Consider the following 24,274-nt stretch of genomic DNA (forward strand, 5'->3'; position numbering starts at 1 on the left):
TGGACACCTCTCCTGAAATCATGTGACAAGATACAAACACAAGCTATTATGAATCACTAGTACAGCAACACATTTATGGGTTCAGTCTAAAGAAGGAGAAAGAGAAGAAATGCAAGTGTAAATAGTGATGGACTGATGTTTAAGTATTTTAATGGGTTTTGAAGCTTTGTATATTGTTATAGAAATTACAGTTTAAGGACTTTGAGGAAAAATATGAAAATGTAATTGAGAAATTCTGTTAAGAGTTTATTAAGCTGCAGGCAACCTGGAGGGAGAAACATAAGACAGCTGTAGAAGTGCTACAAGGGACAGAAACTCTTCCCACTATTTCATTTCTCATTAGTTTATTGTGCTATGTGAGTTTATTATGGCTATGGTGTGCATAGAAACCAATACACCCAGGATGACTGTTAAATGAACTGTTAAACTGAATGAAGCTATGAATCTATGAAAGGGGTGCTGTGGTATGAGGGCAAATCGGCAACGGACACATTTAAGACTTCTGGCAAAATGTTCTAGTTTTAAACACGCAATACTTTAAGTGTATTTTATAAACACATATCAGGCTCTGTGACTGTTAGGATGCTCACAGTTAACTGTAATTATTTGAAATGGTTGCGATAATCACTCATCTGTGGATGAAACTCACACAAATATAGTTTTCATCACTGCTTTGAGATAGTCTTTTTCAGTTTGAGATTCCCTTTTAACCCATAAACACCCAGTGGTGCTACTTTTGCGGCAGTTCCCAAATGAGTTTTTCTATTTTTCTATCTTTCTTAACTGATTTATCATCTTCTTTTTTTTTTTTTTTTTTTTTTTTTTTTTGAATATTATCCTCTGTATTTTGCATTTTTTGGTGTAAATCATGTATTTTCCTATATTTAATTCACAGATCATGTAGATATTCATGAAAACTCAGAGTAAATTCAAAATTAATTATATTTAAATAGAGAAAAATGAAGAAGAAGTTACTTTTTCAGCAAAAATATTGCTAACTGAATGTAAAACCCAGTGTGTCTATCCCCTGTCACTGATCCAACTCCATGGGTTTTATTGCTGAATCAGTGTTGTAGAAGGTGGTGGTGTTTCCACGGTAACTATGGAGCCTCTGAATATCCAAATGGGTCATATGTGATGACCATGAAAAGATGAATAACTGTATTTTGCACCAATTATTTACATGTATTGATAGAATTAGTGAATCAACAGGGATTAAACAGTTTAGATCAGTAGATGGTTTATGTCACTGGTGGCTGTTTGGGTCTGATGAAGTCCTCCTAATGAATCTAACTTCTGTTTCCACCTGTCATTTCTTTGCATTTCTCAGTATTGACAGTTCTTTGAAAAGTCACATAGTGCCATATGCAAAATTTTATTACAAATCCTGAAGTAAGTAAATGGAAGTTTTTTTGTTTCATTTATTTGTCCCAGTGTCAGTTGTTAAAGAATTGATGTGCTTCTCCATCATTTCTACTGCATAAATAAACTACTTTTAGAATCAAGCTGTAAGTGGCAAAAAAACAAAACAAAACACAGTTAAATAATTAATTGCCATTATTTTTAACAATTAATTGCCCGCTAAACTGCCATCACCATGACAAATTGGTGTTCATTAGCTTGAGTGATTACAGATGGTGTGCTTAAGTTTACTTCACTGTCACTGGATATTCTGCTCCTTTTGTTTGACACACAGCTGAGCAGTGCAACAAAAAAATTACTGTAATGAATAGTGAAAACTGACACTTTTGGATTTTGGAAGCCCCCTGGACTTAGGGATATAAGTTCATAACAGTTATGCTTATCTGAAAACAGGTCTATTACAAAAATATTGTTTCTGAAGAAAATTGTAAATTATTACAAATAACGCAAAATAGTCTTTGCTCTTTGTGGGTGTGTGTGGGCATCTGCAGAGCTCTTCACATTTCAACACCAGGATCGAGAACATTGCACATACAAGGTGCTAAAATGAAAGCAAAGAATTAAATATCTGTTTAGCTGTTTGTATATCTAAGAGTTGTCATCGCTGAGGTATGTGTGAGGTGTTACAACAGTCGGAGGAGTATTATTCATAGAAGCAGTGTGAGGAGTGTTGAACTGAGATGTTAGAAAAAACTATGTCCCTTTAAGTCTGTGGAAGTTGCTGTGAAAAGGTAGCTTTTTATAGCTTGTGCTGTCAGTCTGAGTCTTGAATAGACTCTGACTGCCTGTCACTGTGGGTCTGTGTCAGGAGCAATATGCTAAGCCCAGGTCAGAGGACTTACTGTAGCGTAGCCAAGAAATTTACTGTCAAGTGAATGCTTGCAGCTTATTGTGGAATGACCTAATAGGACCTTTTCCTCCTCCCACATATCTTAAAAAATGTACCCCTAAGCCTTTTTTTTCAGGTCATGATCATGCTAATTTCTACGTCTCTGATGGGGGAAGATGTCCCGACTTGTTACGTGTGAAGGGGCTTATGTGATATGGTTATTTTTTAGTCTTTTTCGCTCCAAATTGCTCCAGATAAAAGCACCAGAAAAATATCTAAAATATGTATGTAAAATGTAAAATATATGAGTGTGAAATGAGAGAAGTGAACTTAAGAAGAGAAAAAGCAGGAAACAGAGCTGGAACAACCATCTGTCCAGATTGGGTTTGGGAATTCTGCTAAATCACCACTGATTTGATGTGTTGGAGGGCATCCGTCACACACACATACATACACACACACACACACACACACACACACACATAAATACACTGACTTTCTAAGCGTTCTCAGCCTTGACTTGACGAAGGGTATTTACACTGAGATCACTGCCAAATTGTAAACAGAACCAGAGGAAATAATCCAGAGGAATCTAATGAGCGCATCCTCAGGCTGTTTTGGGATGCTGAACTAAGAATGAACATAAGAAGGAATATGGAAACAAGGCAAACAGCTATCCACAGCCAGTTCTACTGCCCTTCCCCTTCCATCTGCACTTTTGTCTTTGCTCTCCCCTTGCTTACTTCTTCTCTCTCACTTGTCCTGCAGGAGTGAGACAGTGCTGCATCAGTTTTGTTGCCCCGCCCCTGAGCATCCAGAGGCTGACACTACTGGCTCATCAGGGTAAGATTCATTCAACCACCAATCCCAAACCCCTTTTCCTGTCCTCTTTCTCTCTGCAGTTAATGTTTTTTACTCCTATCCTGCCTCTTGATGTAGCTCCATCTATTTCTTCAATGCCCACTTGCACTATAGAATCAAAGCTGGTACGTGCTTCAATAACGCCTCTCTATATCCATGTTCTTCACAACTTCTGTCACAAAAACTCAAGGTTAACAAAAAGATTCTTTGAAGGAAGCATAGAAAAATATAACAAGGTCAAAAATGAGAGTGTTCTTCAGCCTGTAATTCTTTCTGAGTAGCTTGTTAAGCTTCACAACTGATCAGAAGACGGCACTGACCACATTCATAATAATATTGTATAATAATAAAATTCATGTAAGGTGTAAAACTCCAAATAAAGCCAAACCTTAATTTTCCTTCAGAGTACAAAATGTGACTATTATTCCATAATTTCAGTGGGAGGACAAAAAATGTTTTTGATGATTTATTAAAGATCAGCAGGTCCATTCATCCATTCAAGCTTAAATTAACAATATTCCCTTTGAGCTTCTCTCAAAACAAGGATATTTTCAGCAAGTCTTAGGCTCAAATCACATTTCTTGATCCTTTTTATCAAGCATGAGACACTGCGCATTATCCTTAGCAAGTTACTACAATACAGAATATGATACACACCATGAACATCATTTTGACTGTGACAAAAACGGCTCTAACACTGGTCTTACAGTGAGCTCTGTCAAGCACTGGAAAGTTTCTGTATATGCACATCATCTGTGCATGTGTGTCATCTGAATGATTCATGTGTATGACCAGGCTTTTCATTACGCTTATTTGTCTGTGCGTAGTTCTGTATGTGAGTGCGAATTACTGTGCTTATGTTCACGTGAAGCTTGCACATGTAGAGGATACAGTGCTTGGGATACATGTGAGAGTTAAATGCTCTGTTAGAAGCCTATAGCTATCCTAGCCTCAAGGGTAATGTGCAAAACAAAGGAGTGGGGGGAGAGAGGGGGGTGTATAAACTGATATTGCCTCTTGAAGAGTGCCCATAGCAGCTCGGCAATGACGCATCAGCTGCCACTACCATAGTAACCGATGAACAGAAGTGTTGACTTTCGAAATATAGACCTTACTGTAGACTCTTTGGCCATGTGTTTCTGTGTGGGCAGGGTTTCTGTTTGTTGTATGAATTTCTTTCAATGCGTGTTTATGTGTGGAGGCGTGTGAATGCATGACGTTTCACTTGGGAATGTCGGAGTGAATGGAACTCTGGTTTCAACTTTGAAAAGCTTATTTTTCATGTTTCTCAATGATTACTACAGTATTTGCCTCCCCTCCCCCAGTATTCCTCCCATCTTTTAATCCTGTCATTCTGAATCTAGTCTTTTTTTTTCTGTCATCTGTACTTTTCCTGCCTGTACATCTGCTGTAAAATCTGTCTCCCTCGTGCTGTTTATTTCTTTATACATCTCTGCTCATTAATTAACTGTCTCCTGGAAGACCTCATTTTTTTTAATCATCTCTCAACTATTATTTCTTTCTCATCTCTCCCTATCAAGTCCTCTCGTCCTGTTCTTATTCATATCACCATCTGTCTGTCTGTCTGTCTGTCTGTCTGTCTGTCTGTGTAGAATCTCTCTATTTTCTCGACTCTGATGACTTAACTTCCGCACCCACGTAGTCCCGAATGGATCCAATAATGGAACAGCAGTAGTGGACAGCCAGCTGAGATGATGAAATGCAGAGTGATGTGCAGCATTGTACATCATTATTATCATCATGTGCTGTTGCCGTGTCAGTGGTTATTGCAAACCTACACAACTACATTTGCAGACTCTCATCCATCGAATCCATCGGAGGATATGAAAGTCCCTCGGGGTGCCATGAGAGCTACTTCTGGTCCAACCTGTTGTGCCTTTTCTCTCCTCCACTCTGTATCTCTGTATGCATGTGTTTGTGTGTTTTCCCCTGGCTTTACAGTAGGTCTCTTGAGCAATGTAATTTGACAGATGTTCATTCCTTGTCCACTGTGACGTCACCCACGTCAGCACGTGTGTGGGTGTTTGGCAGACAGAGTATAGCACCCATATCATTATGGAGGCTTTTGCTGTCCAGATGCATTAATAGCACAACTGCTTTTAAATCCTCTAATGTATTCTAATGTACTCTAATGTATTCTGATGCAGCACTCGGGCATGGCAGTGTTTTAATAGAGTTTCTGATAGAGGCAGCCTCCAGCATGCACACACCAACACACTCTCTCCATATCTTCCTGTTTCCTCTCTCTATTTCTATCACAGACTTTCCCCTTGTTCCAATCCCATCCATTTTTTTTTTTTTTACCTCTATTTCTTTGACTTTCTTTCAAATACAGACTCAAGCAGTTTATCTCATTTAAAGATAGGACTGACTTCACTGGCCCTATCTCTGACTTTTGGCTGGGGATGCGGAATAGTTGCTTTCACAGCAATCAAGGAAAACAAAGAGGAACTTTAGTGATGCACTCATTATTTAAGCATGAGCTGGCTTTTTATTCTCCCCTAGTCTTGTTTAGTACTGGTCTCCTCCGTGTAAGAATTATTAGAGTAAGCATTATCTTGGTGGAAGAAAGATTGCAGAAGCACAAAGCATCATCTACAAGCGCAATCATAATTGCACGCCATTATAAAACCTCTTAGGGTTTGATTATACCTCTTTGCTGACATCAGTCTGGCTTGGCCATATAAAATGTGCTGAATGTCAGTGTTACTCTTTCCATACAATACAGATTCAATGGGATGAGATAGTCCAGATACACTAGATATTTTTTCCAAATTTATAGAAGTAAACAGTTGGGTGCTTCTATGAAACTGGTCCCTAAAAACAGGACATGGGGGCAAAAAATTCAAATAAGATGTAGACTAATGTTATGAAGCAAATTTGGAAGCACTTTGGGTTTATTTTAAAAAAATAAACATTTGCTGAGATAAAGGAGAAACTATTTTTCAGATAAAACACATTTTTATATTATTTTTGATATTATTTTTATACAAAAATCTGCCTGTAACACGGTGAAAAGGGCACGAAAATGATGCGCTACTATTTTTTCGATTATTTTTTTATTCTCTCACAAGTACGTTTTGGGAATCAAACCAGTTATGCAAGGCAGAGTGTTTGACAAAAATGACCAATGTTGCAAAATCACTCATGATTTATATGTGTTTAAATGGGCAGGTTCTGCATGTAACGCCAGTGGACATGATGGGTTACACGTGAAACCTGGAATAAGACTGCTAATTCATGAAAAACTCACATGTCTGGATTAGAGAAAACACTAGGATCCTCAAATTTAACACAGTGTCAATTTATAGCGCTATATAAGACCATTTCAAGCCATGTTTTCCAGATCAAATGCACTGACACCTAGGTAGATTTTCATGTCCCAGTTTTGGTTCTATTTTTGGCCCCAATATTTTATCAAAAAATCATTAATTTTGGGATGGTTCAGAGCAAGAATATAATTTTTTTGCATTTATCTGAGGTCATCATTAGGTACATTCTGGGTGGAAATATATCTAAATTTCTCTTTTATTAATGGGTCTAAAAAGCTGGAAAAGTGCCAGTTATCAAATGAACCCAGTTTCATAGACGCACCCAGTTCTAAGACCTATGTCATCACCCACAGAACTAAAATTTAAAGAATTTTATTTTGTTATGTCATCTTTCTTTATATGTGTTGTCATAGTTGACTGTAAACTGTGTTGTCGCGGTTGTAAATTGCTTTGGTAAGGCTTACATCGTTTTCAGAGAATATCTGTAATGCTGTCTTGTCACAGAACAGTGCTCCATCTGCGGACAGGACCTCGGATTATGTGAGGAGGATGGGCCACTTTAACAGTGGCAGTGAGCACTCTGATCCTTAATAAACTGTGTTGGAATAAATAGTGAGAGCTCTGAGTCAGCTTCAAGCTAGATTTAAATGGTTTTACATTTGTCATTGCTTCCAGCTTCTGCTATGTTGTAGCAGAGGCTCTAATGATTGCTGTTGGAATATCAGTGGATTCAGATAAGTTTTTCTCTTTCATTTCTGCAAGTCACGTTTGACTTTGAGTGTGTGATGATTTTGTTATCTTGCTTTGCTTGCAGTGTTTCTGAATGCTTTCATGACATCACTGATATATCCTCCTCACTGAATACAGATAGGATAAAAAAAAATGTTTATAAGTGCTCCTAGTCCTCTTGACATTCAAGAGACATGGGCATATCTAAACTTGAACTATTTTTCTCCAAGGCTGCTTCAACAAACACACACAAAATAATTAAACAAAACAGCTCAGAGGGTGTTAGATTATACAGTAAGTAAACAGAGTATCAATCAAAGAGCAAGTCAATGAAATGATTGGCTAAATGTCAACCTGTTCATTTCAGTGTAAAAGAGTGACGCTAATGATTTGTTGTTTTCTGCTAATGAAAATGTAAGGGTTGGCTTATTTTCTGGCTTTTGTTTAATTAGGATTTAAATTTAAATTTCACTGAGTTTTGAACAATTGTTTGGCCAGAACTAAAACTCAACACAACGGTTTGCATCTCGAAAATTTGTGGGAAAAAAGCCCCCCAAAACAAAACACTTTTTTGAACATTTTGATCAATAGTAGATATACTGAGGATTACAGCTTTAATATACACTGATCTACTGAGTTTTAAATATGCATGGGATAATAAATAATGATTTGGAATGAAGCACAAATGATCAAGTTTCATTCTGGTCACATATGCAGAGTTTCACTTCTACAACCTGCCAAAAAGCTGACCACATACACCATCCTCTTCCCCTGCTGCTCGCTACTGAGATAATGAGACAGTTTTGAAGGTCAAGAGGGAGGACTCATTGCTTGTTGCCCTTATTTCCATGGCAGTGGACAGATGCTGAGCCTGGAGGATGGAACGTCTTCTTGTGGACAAGAAGTTGAGGGGACCAAGAGGGAGGGACCGAGCGAGTATGAGATAAGCCTGGAAAATAAAAACAAACAGGTATGTATCTTAACGTGTGCGTGGGCCCGTAAGCACATGGTTTGTCGAAGTGAATGGTAACTTTGCTACTAGAAGGTGGGCAGGTGTGCAGTAGGAACCGGAAGGCAGGATTGAAGATCATTTGACACTGAGTCTTGTGAGAAAAAAAAAAAAATCCCATTCAGATCTATTTCTGTCTCTGTTGACATGAAAACAAACACCAGCGATTCCACTGCCACAGCAACAGGAACGTGAAAGATGCTAGGTTGTCATGGTAACAGCTAATAACTGCTTCTGGCGGCTGGAGATGTCTTTATTTCTCATAGCAAACTGCTGAAGGGTCTGCTGTTGCTACTGCTATTGCGGCTGTAGTGCATGGGCTGCAGTACGGGTGTGTGTGTGTGTGTCTTTGTGTTGTGTGTGTGTATGCTTTTGAAGGCGTGCTTGTGTGAGGAGACACACTCTCATACACCCAGGCACTTGTGTGGCTGTCCTCCTTTTTCTCTCTTTCTGTCGCTTCTTCCTTGCCACCCACTCCCCCCTCCTTCATTTCCCACTCGCTGAAAATATCGGAGGGCAAAATTCAGAGGGATGCTGAGGTTTTGGTGCTGAGACACTCTGCCAGCAAACAGACAGAAATAGGCTTGTGTATTTACTTTTCTATAATTTTTTTCTAGAGTGCACCTTTGTCACACCCCATCCATCCTCCTTCCCTTGGCCCATCAGCCAGTATTAGCTGTTGAATGATGATAGATGATGTTTACTTTGGATCTAGTGCCACAATCCCTGACTAGTGTTGAAAGAGTGGACGGATAAGTTGGAAATATACTTCTTAGAAAGATGTGAGTGTGAGTGACTCAGGCTATGCTCACATGCTTGTGATCTTTTGTAGACATGGACAAAAAAATGGTAACGTGGTGTTTGCCTGTAAGTGGATGAATAAATATTTTTCACTGGTTGCTCTGTGCTTTGCAATAACACTCTTGCAATTTCTTCAGTGAGTCTCAAAGCCTTGTAAACATGTTTGATATTTACTCCCCCTCACTTGCTTCCTCTCCCCAGATAGAAGAGTTGGAACAGAAGTATGGAGGTCATCTCATAGCGAGGCGTGCAGCCCGTCGCATCCAGACAGCTTTCCGTCAGTACCAGCTCAGCAAAAACTTCCAGAAGATCCGAAACTCTCTGTCAGAGAGCAAGCTGCCACGTCGGATTTCTTTGCGTCATCCCAGCCCGTCAGGCCGAAACCGGAACTCAACTCAGAGACACAGTTACAGTCTGCATCCCGGAGGAGGGCAGATACCGCTCCGGTCAAAAACTCCCCCTCCACCTCCATGTCGCTCCACCTCTCTGCCTCCGTCTCCTGCCTCGGCTCCATCTGCTGCTCCTTCTACTGCCCCAGCTCCTCCTCCGCCTCAAACCCCAGGACCCACACTCACACAGCTAGAGGACTGCTTCTCAGAACAAGTGAGTTTCTATGCATTCTATACTGAGGGTTGACCCTACTTTACAATAAATACCAACACATTTATAGCAACAGAAGAAGGAAATATGGGATTTATCAGTAAGGACAAGAATTAAGTTTATTGAAATTGGCAATAAACTACTATTACGAACTGAAAAATTAAAAGCAAACACATTTGCAACTCTGATGTACAACTAAAATGCCTCCAGAACTAATGTAGAAAGATTAAGTTAAGAATGCTGATTGGCTGTAGTTTCCAAGATACAGTCTTGGGTCAGAATGTAAAATTCTGAGAATTAATGAGAGAATGGGTTTTGCTCAAAAGGAATCTTTGTCTCAAAGCTACTAGATCTACTTCAAAACACAGTCTACGCATTACAATACATTCACTTTACAGGTTTTTCTTGCGGAAGATTTAGAAACCTATTGAATAAACCTACATAAACCAGTATAAGTGTAATAATACTTTATCATATACATTGAAAACATCAGCTAACCAGCACTTTTGTCAGTTGTTTTCCCATTCATCTTAATAAAGTATGTAAGGTTTAATTATTAATCAATAAGTTGTCTCACTGGATCCTCCTACTTCCCCCTGACCTCTGCAATACTGATTCACTTCTACAATTCAAATCCCAGCAGGTGATTGTACAGGTACTCATGTAGGTTAGCACCACCAGAGTATGAATGTGAGAGTGAATGAATAATGGAGCAATAATGGGAAGCACTTTAGGTGCCTTGAAAAGTGCTATAGAAATCCAGTCCATTATTATTATTACAGGTGGTGTAGGCAGTTGATGTTCCAACCATAGTATTCCGACCTTTGTATTTTGTATTTTTCTTTAAATTTCCGCTCTTTTTTTTTGTATCTTTTTTTTTTTTTTTTTTTTTTTTTAAATCTTTTTAGTATAAGGAACAAAACAAACATAGAAATGGTCACAGGTACATTCAGACATTTACATACTGTTTACTGTCCACAGATTGGATAAAAAAGTCCCATTTTTTTCCAATAGTTTACATCCTTGTGTTGTTGTAGGTGGAGCTTGTGGGTCATTATTTCCATTAAACAGATATGATTGACAATTTTTATCACCTAGGAGATTGAGGGAGGATCCTTTTTTAACCAATATTTGGTGATGGCTTTTTTGGCTGCGGCAAGCAGTATTCTAAACAGATACACATCACTTTTACATAATTCCTCTGGGTGAATGCTAAAAAACAAAGTAGCCAATGACATATCAAAATGAACACCAAAAACTGAATACATCAATTTGATCATATTTCCCCAAAAGCCAACAATACCAGGACAGGATAAATTTCTGCTTTTACCTGTACAGTGACCTTGAGTGCCAAGAAAGACACTCATAAACAAAATGTGTTATTCTTCTTCTTCTTCTTCTTCTTCTTCTTCTTCTTCTTCTTCTTATTATTATTATTATTATTATTATTATTATTATTATTATTATTGTTATTATTACTGGTCTTAATGGAGTTTTGTTGAAGTATATTCCATCAGTGATTCCCGTATAACTGCACGTCTCTTTCATCAGTTAATACTAGCAGTCAGGCAGCTCTGAACTCCCTTTTATTCAAGACTATAATATAAACAGCAGCATATTTACAGTAGCAGAATCTTTGACCCACCTCAGAACATAAAAACATTCAAGAGAACAAAACACAGTGTCTAACAAGCATAGCTGTGAATAGTCACCGCCCTCATGATTTGATTCTGATGTGCATATTGCGGTGCATCTTTGACTTGAGAATATGCCAGAGTTTTATGGGATACGGTAACAGAAACACAACGCTACACCTCCCGTTAGCTTTAATTTCAGTGGATGGCAGTGTCTTGTAGTAAAACCTGGGTGCCTTAACTAACAGTGCACATATGCAGTAATGGTAACGTGGGTTTTGAACTGTCTGTCTTGTACGAATTGTGTTGTAGTGACATTGCATCTGAAGGAAGTAGCATAACAAATATATTTTTATTGTGAGGTTTTGTGTTTTTGGTACTACAGATAAATACTAATACTTTAACTTAAAACTTTATATATTTTGCATATCCAGTTCTATTTAGCATACTGAGATATGAGGGGTTTTTATGGTCATACTGCCCACATTTGTATGAACTTTAATTTATGTTTTTACCATGATTATTGACTTTTAAAGTGTGTGTGTTTTTTAGCTTCATTCGCTGGCTCAGTCAATTGATGACGCCCTCCGTGGTTGGAGCTTATCAGAAGGTGGAGAGGGGAAGGGGCTACTGATGGACCCTGGGGCCCTTCGTGCAGCAGCTGAGAGTGCTTGTCTGCCCCGTAGCGCCAGTTCACTGCTAATGGCCTTCAGAGACGTCACGGTTCATATCGATAGCAATAGCTCCTACACCATCTCGTCTGCTACCACCACTACCACCACCTCTCTGGGAAACGCGGGCAGCAGGAAGACTTCTGTGAGTGGGGGCCCTGGGGGAGGAGATGGCCAATCTGCAGAGGAGCCAGAGTTCCCTGCACCTCCTCCGAGCGAGGAGTTGGAAATGGCTGATCCAGGATCTAGGAGGGGTTCAGCGGTGCCAGCTCCAGGAGGAGGAGGGGTGGAGATTGAGGGCGGCTTAGACAGTCTGGGATCCACCTCCACTTCTACCTCTACCTCCACTTCGATCTCCACCTCAGCTCAATCTAACCAGCAGCCCGCCCAGATTTACACCCAGTACCAGCAGTACCACTATACACATCCTCAGCAGATGCCTGGGGGGCCAAGTCCTGAGGCCCTGCAGGCTCTGGTTGTCTCTCTGCCCAGGGATCGCTGCCAGGATCCGGCCTCCTGCCGCTCGCCAACCTTATCCACAGACACACACCGCAAACGCCTCTACCGAATCGGACTAAACCTCTTCAATGTGTGAGTTTGCAGACTACGCACACACATACACACACACACACACACACACACACACACACACACACACACGCACACGCACCTGTACACAAAAAAGAACACGTACACACATGAAAAATTGGAAAATTGCAACATTTTTCTGCACCCTGTGGCTCTGGGTTCAAAGTACTCTTTTTAATGTTTATGTCTCACAAATCTCCAAAACTGCTCTAAGCAACCGCTCATTAGTGCTTGTGATTTTTTTGGAAGAAGCTGCTTATTTGGTGCTATCTTGCAATGTTGTGATGTCCATGAAAAGAAAGATTAAAAACAGGAGACAGGGGACAAAGAGAAGAGGAAAAGGAAGAGAGAAAGTAGAGAGAATGAATTTGAAGAGAAGAGGCAGCCAAGGAGGTCATGAACAATGTGAAAGCCTCTCAGTTCCTATAAATAGAGTCCACGGTTGGCCTGCACTTATTATTAAATACAAATTAAAGTAAATTAACTCATATGCATCATTGACAGCGGGTCTGATCCAAGGGTCCAGAGCGAACAGCTTTTACGCATGAGTGCACATTTCCTTACTTTTTTTTCTCCTCTTTGTGCTGTTAGACACACACATCCACACATTTACACAGTTTCTCTTGCACATACACTTTAACACTTACATTTAAGTGGAGTGTTACGCCTTTTCTTCTCACTCAGTCCCACACATCTGTACGCTTCAGTGCACAGAAGCATCATATACACGCTGCTAACTCTTAACACTGTCTGCTTTGCTGCTTTTGGCTATGTGTGCATAGGAATCCAGAGAGAGGCATCCACTTCCTGATTACCCGTGGCTTCGTCCCGGACACGGCCATTGGAGTAGCTCACTTCCTTTTGCAGAGGAAGGGCCTGAGCAGACAGATGATTGGAGAATTTCTGGGAAACAGCAAGCTTCAATTCAACAGAGACGTCCTGGAGTGAGTCCAAATAATCACGGTGACATTTATTCATTACATATATACACAGTGAATGCATAGGGTTGGGTTTTCATAGCGTTTTATCAAATAAAAGTCCTGTGACAAATCCACCTGTCAAGTATAAATCCCACTGGATTCCTTGCAATCTGTTTAGATTTTTTTGTCCTGTGGTTTTTACTGCACAGAAATAGAGCAGATAAAAAATTCAGGAGGAAATTTGTTAGAACTTGAAACTTGAATCCCCCTTTTTCTTTTTTCGTTTTAGCCAAATGTATCCGGCAATTGCAATCCAACCCTACATATACACATGACAAGACACAAACACTGCTGACGTGCAGCACTTGCATGAATAAATGCAACACATCCATGAAAACATGCAGTTACTTAATGCTTTCTTACTCACCCTTTTTGCATCCAACCAGTGTAGACAGAGATCCCGGAAAGAGAGGCTTTTTGCTGAGGTTGTTGCAGAGATTGTAGAAATAGGTCACTGCTCTGGGAAACACACACACACAGACACACACAGGCGTATACCCCCACTTTCTCTTACAGATACAGACTTGCAAACATGAACACTAATACTGACACTTATGCACCTAAACACACACACATACACACACACATGCACACACATACACATGCATCTTTCATCACCAGAGCCTGTCTTCAGCCTTTCATGCGCCCCTCTTATGCCCCCTCGCTTTTTGCATTTCATTATTTTGCCCTCTCATCCCTCCTTTTCCTTCCCTCTTATCTTACACTGTCATCAGACCCTTCAATGTGTACGTGTGTGTGCGCTTGTGTCCACATGCGTGCATGCAAATATGCTGTCTTTGTGGCTTCCAGGTCAGTGGTTTTGTAATGGAAGTATGACTGTAAAAGGGAGATTTGCCATCAGCACTGGGCATACGCACGCAAACACACAAACACACACACACACATGCTTACCTTTACAGTGACACATCTCATCTCACTCTCCTTTCTCTCTCGCTGTCTCCCTCTTCCTCTTTCTGCCTATTTACAGCTGCGTTGTGGATGAGATGGATTTTTCGGGCATGGAGCTCGACGAAGCCCTGAGAAAGTTCCAGGCTCATGTTCGTGTTCAGGGAGAAGCACAAAAAGTGGAGAGACTCATCGAAGCCTTTAGGTGAGACTATCAACTCGACTCATAACCAGCCTCACTGGGTCTTGGCGTTGCTCTTTAATATAATTCTGCTCAATAGTTCTTCACATGACTGAGCAGATCTGGTAAGGACACACTGAACTTTTGGAAATGAATAGGCCTTTTTGCCTGTAGCCACCTGTGCAAAGCAAAAAGCAATGACACAAAACACAGCATGCATATCTGACAAGAGAATAGAAGAAAAAAACTGTATGTTATGATCTCACCTCAGTGCCTTGGGGTAGTAGACGTATCCAGAAAGGCATACTAATAGGCAGAGTGGTGTGGCTAACTCACTGCAACATGCACTGATGAAAGCCCTGTATCATTAGCAAATTACTCTGATTGCCTGTAACCTTTGACTAAACCCAGCAGTGTTTGATTGTCAGCCAGTCATAGCGGATATCTGAGCTGAGGTAATCAGAGTGCATTCCATCAGTACAAAAATAGATGTTCAGTCTCACCGCTCTGGTTAGCATTTCCTGGCCAAGTCTTTAGGTTTTGTAGACTGTTCATATATGCTGGAGGTTGTGTGTCCAGTTCCATCCAAACTCATGCATTAATATGTATAAGCACATGTTTAGTACTCAAAGGGTTTTAGTCTTGTTGAGATGGTTTTCTGCTCATTTTGTCGATGCCGGCTTCTGCCCTCCAGTTACTAAAATGCATGAGCATATCTGTGGTACAAGACTCATTTCCATACCAAGAGGACCTTAAGAGACCAGCACTAGTTTGTATACCTTTAAATTGACTGTTGAACTTTGTCTCTAACATACACCGTGGACAGAAATGGGTTTTTATTATTCTGACTCAAATTCTTTGAGGCAAAACAGACTGCATCAAATGACCAGAAAATAGACACCTACCTCATCCCCTGTTGGGTACTGTCCTTGAAATGTCCTGGAAGTATCTATGAATTTCCCGCAGGACATAAAAAGCAATAAAAATGACCATTATTGTCTTTTGTTTCAGAGTAATTGGCTGCATTGCCATGGACATGTTATCTTTCTTGTTGCTCTTTCCCTCAGGACTGCTAACAATGTCACCACTAGGACATAACTCTAGTTACTGCCCTTTGAACTCATTAAGCATTTTCCCAAAATTGCTTGTGTAATTCAATCACTGGACGGCGGATTATCACCGTATAATATATACTTTATGTTAATGTACAGCAGTTATCTTTCAAAATTATTTTCCTTTATCTCTACAACTGATTGATTTGTGATTAATTTGGGAATAAGTCATCTTATTTTTCATTAAATTTAATTTAAAGCTTCAGGAGATGAAACCGGGGGGAAAACATCCCAGTGTGAAAATATACAGGTTCCTTTGTCAGAGTATATACAGCTCATATACAGCTCTGGAAAAAAAATATGAGACCACTGCAAAATTACCACTTTCTCTGATTTGACGATTTATAGGTATGTGTTTGAGTAAAATGAACATTTTTGTTTTTTTTCTCTAAACTACCGACAACATTTCTCCCAAATTCCAAATAAAAATATTGTTATTTAGAGCATGTATTTGCAGAACACGACACATGGTCAAAATAACAAAAAGATGCAGTGTTTTCAGACCTCAAATAATGCAAAGAACACAAGTTCATATTCATTTCTAAACCACACAATACTAATGTTGTAACTTGGGAAAACTTCAGAAATCAATATTCGGTGGAATAACCCTGGTTTTCAATGACAGCTTTCATGTGTCTTGGCTCCACCATTGCTGTTGGATAACTTTATGCACCTCCTGGTATAGAAATTCAAGAAGCTCCGCAATGTTCCATGGCTTGTGACCATCCATCTTCCTCCAGAAGTTTTCAAAGTGGGTTCAGATCTAAAGATTGGGCTGATCATGACAGGGTCTTCATCTGGTGGTCCATCATCCACACCTTTATTGACCTAGCTGAGGCCAGGAGTATTGTCCTTATAGAAAAACCAGTCCTCAGATTGTCAGAGCAGAAGTCGAGTAGTTTTCAATATTACTTTTGCGGTACTAATAGCACTGTTTTTGCCTAATGTAGGAAGATAGTGGTGGCCACAGTAGTGGTTTTTACTTCTCCTTCTTAAATAAGACATGGATCAGGTATTTATTAAGTAGAATAGGATGTGCTTGTGTTGGAATTCATCAGACACAGGAATGGAACGGCTGTCATACATCCACACATGCTGATTTGCAGTGATCGCTTAATTTTTTCCAGAGCTGTACGTTACTCTGCTGTTTCTCGCTGCTGTAGAAAAGTGAAGCTTCTTTTCCAAGCTCAATCCACAGGGTTTCAACAGAGATCAGTAATTATAGCTGTCGATTGTGTTTTTACTTCCTACCTTTTACTACCTTGATGCCTCCCGTCATAATGTAGATTTTCTGCAGCCTGAAAACACAACCTATAGCAGTGGTGGAATTCTCGTTTGTACCCAGACCCCTTGAGTTACAATATTTTGAGAGGTAATTATAAAAATTTTTTGCCCAGTGATGCCCAAAACCTATCAACCACTGCCGCTTTAATTACACAAGACAGGATTAAAAGTAATATTAAAATATGTGACATTAAAACGTCCCTGACTCAATTAAAACTGGTTCACAGCAGATCCTTGTTTCAAATGATCAAATCTAATGAAAATACCAAAGCCTACAGTATCCTAGTGCTTCTCTGTACTTTTCTATACTTTAGCTTTGGCTCTGAGTCTGAAGTCCATTATTTCATATCCAATATTTGTGTTTGTTTCTCTTATTAACATTAAATATTGCATGTTCATTCTAATAAATGAGCATGCCACCCTCTGTACCATATTCTTGCCCACTGGTGTGTTTGGATACCTTTAGACAATAATAGTGGTTTATCAGGCTACACAGGCAATAGCTTGTAGAAACAGAATGTAAGAACAGTAAATTAGAATTGATCAATTGCTGTTCTTTTAATGAAACTAGTTTACAGTTAGAAAAATATATGCTATCACTAGCTTTGCCCTATATATAAAGAGGATCCCTACTCCAACAAGAAGTGATGAGGGGAGAGGCGAAATGAACAGTCATGACACTTCCTCCCTTTGCTTCTGATTTGCGAGCCAATCAGAACACCCACTGCGGTCATCAGCTAATCACATCACACTCAATCATACGTGCTGAGCCCCGGGGTGCAGATTACAAATTCATCAGCGATGTGAGACCACACTCTCTGAAGCTGGAGATATGAGTGCAGGTCAAAGCATGCGGGCTTTTCTCAGGATGGCCAGACATCCGATGCCACATCTGTTACGTAACAGTTGTTATGTCATCTGTTTAAAGCATGTTGTGCTCTTGTCATGAGTAGTTCTTTTATATGAAGCAGTGTTTGTGCCAGCTGGCATGCAACTTTCATATGCAGATACGAAGATAAGAGATCGGGAGCTAGTGTTTAAATAAACTGGTTACATAAGAAGGAGAGCTGTGCTGCAAAGTGTGAATGAAGCACACGCAGGCACGCACGTACTTACACACACACACACACACACACACACACACACACTTCATTCACTCAATACACATACATTCATTCATCCACTTACACACTCACACTCATGCACATGTTTTAATCTTAAATATTTAATACATTGCAGAATTACATAAATCTGACGAATCCAGATACTCATTTGTGCCTTTTTGTGTCTATGAATGTGCTGGTTTAATTATATCCGTAGAAACGTTTCAGCCAGGCAGTGTGCGTTCTACCACAAAGCCATTGTGCTGGGCTGCAGCTGATTGATACTCTGGGAGCTATGTGGCTTTAGATCCTCTGTATGGTCTGGGAAAAGGATTTCTGCATGTGTAGGTCTCAGATGTGGCTACTCGCTTGCATATGCTATGACAAGTACATGGTCCTCTGGTGCAGAGCGGCCCTCTCCATGTCTGCGTCCTGCCTGGCTGCAGAGATAAAAGCCTCCCACCACTGAAATGGCCCACTGTGTAAGCGTAAGTGACAGTAAGAAAGATAGGGAGGGAGATGAGGGGGAAGGAAGGGTGGAAGTGAGAGTTTATAAAGCCTGTAGGCAGCGATGGAGCAGAGGAAGTCCAAATGCAGCATCTCTGGTTCCAAAGCGGACTGGGCAGCATGTTGTTACCTAAGGCAGAATCATTTTGCACTTTCAAATGCCTCCTGTGTCTCATTTTTGTAGAAAAGGCTGCTCTTCTCATTTGAGTAGAGCTTCAATCTCTGTCAATATATGAGTAAAATGGCTTTTGTATGGGTTATCTTAACCCTAACCTTAAAATTCAGTTGAATTCAATGATCTTGTGTCAGGAATAAGCCACATTTTTAGAGCCATTTTTCATGCTGAGGTAGGGTATATTTACCTTACCTCTGCAATTACTTATGACCAATGCACCTTTTTTCTGAATCTTACCTTGTATATATCCTATATTGCCTGTATATTTCCTTATTTGTTGTACATATTTGTCAAATATAGCATAGAGTTAGCCTTTTGTATATATTAGTAGTTTTGTACTTTAATTGTTATCTTGTAGCTACATTTTTCAGTACTTGTGTGATATTTTGTGTGATATTTTTTATACAGTCCCTTTTTGGCACTAATTGTTTTTGCTGCTAAACAAAACAGAGCTGCTAAACAAATTTTCATTGTTCCTATTCTATTCTATTCTATTCTATTCTATTCTATTCTATTCTATTCTTTAAATGTAAATTGCCCTCCTTACTGATTCATGCCCAATATTTGCTATAGCACCCCGTGATGCAGCAAATCCCACCATTGTTATTTTCCATTAAACTCAAAATAGCCTGAGAATCCTTCTGGTGTCTTTTTGGTGCCAAGTATAACATAGGCAAGCGCTGTAGTTACCAGTGGCATTAATATATAGCTGTTATTAAAATATGAAGTGTATTTTGTCTCTAAAAATGTGACTTTAACGTTTGAAGTGTGAAAATGATAATATTAACTGAAAACTGTTGTATTAAAGTGATGTGATGAGATTCTGTGGATACAAATCTCACACTCATCAGCTGAAGTGAAACACTGTAGTTTGGATTTTAATATCTATTAATGTGATAGTTATTGATTTCATTAGTTGTGATGAAATTGATCAAGTATTTGACTAGATCCTGATGATGGCATAGTTACTTCCTACATTTATTGAGTTCAGATATTGATCTTTTAATATGAAAATTGATCCTAGAATAGGAAAGATTGAAATTAGTATTTCACTATCAACACACAAATCACTATTTTGTATTCTGAGTTTATTGCACTAGACTTACAATGTATTAAATTTTAGGATGACTTTAAATGAAATTGTGCTTCTGATGGTACTTGACATTGTGGCTGGTTTAATATAGCTGAAGAAATGATGAATTGAAGGTTACAAGCCATAACTCTGTCCTATTTGTCCTCCACAGCCAGAGGTACTGTATGTGTAATCCTGATGTGGTGCAGCAGTTTCATAACCCAGACACTATCTTCATCCTGGCCTTCGCTGTGGTCCTGCTCAACACTGACATGTACTCACCCAACATCAAACCCCAACGCAAAATGGGCCTCGATGACTTCATACGCAACCTGAGAGGTTAGTGTGTGCATGTATGAGCTTAAAATGGGTGGAATTTCAGTGTGAGCTCTAACATTTGCAGCTATAAGTGTGGGTTTTTTTTTTTTATGAGAGGAGAGTAATGATATAACTTACAGTAGTGGTTCCCAACCTTTTTTGGCTTGTGACCCCATTTTAACGTCACAAATTTTTGGTGACCACAGATATTCAAAACAGAGACATTTTTTTTGCTAAAATTAATTTGTTTTTGATCATGTAATAGTTTACTATAATATGTTGCAAATAAACGTTAATTTTACACTACATTTAGGTTATATAATGTGCATTTTTATTAGAAAGTTTAAATGTTTTAAATTTTTTTAGCAATTACTAGAAATTTCAGGCGATCCCATTTGAATTCCAGGTGACCCTATGTGGGGTCCCGACCCTAAGGTTAAAAAACACTGCATTAACTGCTCCCAGTCCCCTTTTTAAGTTGTGTGGTACAGTCTGTTCTTTCTCAAACTGATAAAATCTTGCACCACAAACATCTGAAACCAGTGTTTAAGGGGTTAAACTGAAATGAGGAGGAAAGAGGGTCTTATTTAGAGGCTCACCTACGGTGTATATCCACCAGCAGCACCAAAGTTTGCATTATAATAAAATTGATCCTTTCACTGTGAAACCTTGCCACTTTAGTAAGTTTTTTTTTGTTTTTTGTCTTTTTTTTATTAATTACTAGAAATTTCAGGCGACCCCATATGAATTCCAGGCAACCCCACATGGGGTCCCGACCCCAAGGTTGAAAAACACTGACTTACAGCAACCACATGCACACTCATGGACTCCTGCTGATCATGATGGGATCCAGGCACGTGCAGAAATAGACCGCTAGTAGTGCTCAAGCACCTGCCCTTTTACCCTGGAGGAGAAAAGTGCCCTCTCTGCTGGAGCCCAACTGTTTCTTCATTCATCAATATTTAAGAGTAAAAAATACTCTCTCTGTTATCAGTTCCCCCAAATGTGTTTTGATATCTGATGGGTCTGGCCAGTACTGGCCCTAAGTTTCCTGAAAAACAAACAAACAAAAAAAACAAACAAACAAACAAACAAAAAAAACATCCCAAAATCCGTGATTTAAAGCCTAGTTCAGCTGTTTACTGGTGTTTGTCATGTTTAATGAAGTGAGAGAGGGAGAGAGATACAGACAGGCAGGCAGAGAATTTCAAGACAGTTATACTGTTCTACAAATTAGACAAGTTCACTAGTTTTGATTCTTTTAAAATAGTAATTATTGAAATGAAGGTAGGTCTTAAGCTGAACTATATGACAGTCTGGTGAGGTATGCTGTGGTGTATTACTAATGTAATGTTTATGCTTTGACTCTGTCAGAAAACAGTAAAAAAAAATGTGTATACTGTGTTGTCAGCTTTATAGAGATTCTGTAAGTCACTCTTGATTATTATGCCCTTCTTTTTTTTTTTGCTTGAGCACCTTCGCTCTAAAATGTCTGTGCACGCGCCTGATGTGATCCATTGGAGACACGCGTCAGACAGTTTGAGACGAAGGAGGAAAAAGAGAGCAGAGGAGAGGGAAGTCAAAGTTTTACAAGAAGCGTGCTTTTATCAACCGCACATCAAAGTCTCTATCAGTCTTTTGAGTGACAGCCTCTTGAGCGGTAGTAAATCACTCGAAGAGACGGTTCGTGCATGTCTGTGCTGCCATCAAGAAAACCATCAGCTGTGCACAAGAAGATCCCTGATATCCTTGACTCTGAGTTCTGCTCCAGAGAGTGTGGCATCAACCCATTTAATTGAGGCTCACTTAGCATTAGATTTAATGATACACACTCCGGTTTCTGGACGTATCTCATCACCTGCACTACACTCCCTGAGACTGAGAACAGCAGGAAAATAGATAAATACATTGACTGCAGCCAGGGCCTGAAGGAGGACAGTTTGACCTTTCCTTCTGTCCTGCAGTAAGAGGAAGAATCCAGTTAGAAATAAATATTACATACCTTACTTCTGTAATGTTTAACTATTCAGTTTGTGTATGAGTAGCTCTGCAGTGATAATAGACCTGACTGCACACGTAGTGGGATAAATGCACATTTTCTGATTCACAGTTACAAGCCCTGCATGAAATAAACTCATTAGCCAGTTATGTCTTGGACAAAAATTACTTGAGCCTGTAGAGCCAGTTTAAGAATCAATGATCTTTGAGGTTATTATCTGGATCCCCTTTAGTTTTCACTGTAGCTGTTGCTTCTCGGGGATCCACAGTTAAAAATGATTGGATTCAGTATCTGCGTCTGTAAATAATATAACCACTCATGAGATGGTATATAGGCTTTTACCTTTTCACTGTTTGGTTTCCAGTTTAAGGCGCTGTCTGTTTGTGATATTGGCTTCACTCTCTGAAATCAATGAAGTGAGAGATTTACTCTATAAAGCTCTTCAATCCACTCAATATCACTCTGACTGTGGATGTGGTTCTTGTGTCTAATTAATAATTATTAGTTTTTGGAAGGAAACAGATTACTAGTTATGCAAAATCAAATAAGTATCTGACCATATTTGATTAATTTTCCAACAAATATTAAAACTGGGCAATAGTAGTTCTAAAACGACAAATCTACATAAGGTTAGAATGGTTTGATGTTGGATTTGTGAGAGTAAAATACTGTTGAATTTCCAACACTCAAACAGCTGCAGTCAGGAACTACAGATAGAGGTTTCTTAGAACAACTAGTGCGTTGATCCACAGGTTCTAGATGTGTTAGTTTTTATGCTGTTGTGTATTTGTGCATGCTGTACCGCATTTGTCCAGCAGTCACCGCCAAAGCGTTCTGGGTATAGCAACGTGATGTAAGGCTGTTGTATTCCAAAATTACTAACATCTCCTAAAATATTAGTCCTATCAACTTGCCATTTTCACTAGTCTGTTCCTTGACCAAAAATACGTAAGTATGCCAAACAGCAGCAGTCAGCTCTTTCTGGATTTTGTGTGAATCCCCAGACACACACACATACACATACATGTTTGTAAGCATGCACACAGAGGCCACTTGGCTTTTATAATATACATGTGCATGGATTTAATCAGCAAATGAGAATGGATCAAACAAGAGAATCTCAAAAAACAAAACCATTCAGAGGCAGTGCTCAAAATGTAAAATAAATGGAGCTTGTCCAAACGTAGGTTGTTGGGAAGAGTGCCAAGAGAAAGAGGGAATTCCTGCCATGGAGAAAAGATGCAAAGCAGCAGAGGGATCATGCGGCACATTTTTACTAAAAATACAGTGTTGCCCGTAAAGTTGGAATTACTTTGTTTTCATACACTTCCTCTTTTTATTCTTATTTATACACACCACGAATCACCTTGTGGACCTGGTGGAATGATTGCATACTGAGTCCCAGGCAGCTGTGGCCTAGATGGCAGGAGAGTCGGCTTGTGACCGATAGGTTGCTGGTTCTGATTCCCTGGACTGGTAGAGAGTTGCTGGCTGATGTGCCCTTGAGCAAGGCACTTAATCCCCATGCACCTGATATGGCAAGCCCACTGCTCCTAGTATGCAGTGTGTTATGCATGATCTAGTGATGGGTTAAAGGCAGAGGACACATTTTGGTGTGGTGTATGTTAACGTGTGACAAAATAAAGATTCTTCTGGTTACACTTTATCAAGAATAAATCACATTCAAATTGAATAATTTCATGAGAAGAGGTACAAAAAAAATTTAATCTAAATTTATGGGCAACAGTGTAATAAAATGTCATATTCGTTACACATTTTTCTATAATGTGATTGTGCCACACTGTTACTTTTAACTATTTGCTTGCCACATTGATATACCTTCATGTACCTAAGCAAAAAGCAATTTAGATTTTGCCAGATTTGTACTGAACTTTATCAGACCATCTTTCCTTTTTACTACCTCATGCTCTTAACCTAATCCTGCATTTTTCCGTTATCACTGTGGATATTTCCTGTGTAGACTGCTTCTATGCCTCGCAGATGAATGGTATATTGATAAAGCCTTTTGCTCCGTCAGGTGTGGATGACGGAGCAGACATCCCCAGGGAGATGGTGGCAGGTATTTATGAAAGGATTCAGCAGAGAGAGCTCCGCTCCAATGAAGACCACGTCACCTATGTGAGCCGTGTGGAGCAGTCCATCCTGGGTCTGAAAACTGTGAGTGGTATTTATATGGAAC

The 24,274-nt window shown here is 39.5% G+C and overlaps 1 protein-coding gene across 2 annotated transcripts in view; it reads left to right on the forward strand.

Annotated features, from left to right (window-relative positions):
* Nucleotides 1-24,274, forward strand: part of iqsec3b (IQ motif and Sec7 domain ArfGEF 3b) — a 37,141-nt gene that overhangs the window by 4,566 nt on the left and 8,301 nt on the right. For both annotated transcript variants that reach the window (XM_030136047.1, XM_030136048.1), the window contains exons 2-9: nucleotides 3,020-3,094; nucleotides 7,990-8,104; nucleotides 9,146-9,547; nucleotides 11,731-12,440; nucleotides 13,220-13,381; nucleotides 14,406-14,528; nucleotides 19,930-20,096; nucleotides 24,113-24,252. In XM_030136047.1, coding sequence (XP_029991907.1) covers nucleotides 3,020-3,094; nucleotides 7,990-8,104; nucleotides 9,146-9,547; nucleotides 11,731-12,440; nucleotides 13,220-13,381; nucleotides 14,406-14,528; nucleotides 19,930-20,096; nucleotides 24,113-24,252 — 1,894 coding nt within the window. The remainder of the gene's footprint in view (nucleotides 1-3,019; nucleotides 3,095-7,989; nucleotides 8,105-9,145; nucleotides 9,548-11,730; nucleotides 12,441-13,219; nucleotides 13,382-14,405; nucleotides 14,529-19,929; nucleotides 20,097-24,112; nucleotides 24,253-24,274) is intronic.

This window comes from Sphaeramia orbicularis, chromosome 6, assembly GCF_902148855.1.
Source record: "Sphaeramia orbicularis chromosome 6, fSphaOr1.1, whole genome shotgun sequence".
In the NCBI taxonomy this organism is placed as follows: Eukaryota; Metazoa; Chordata; class Actinopteri; order Kurtiformes; family Apogonidae; genus Sphaeramia; species Sphaeramia orbicularis.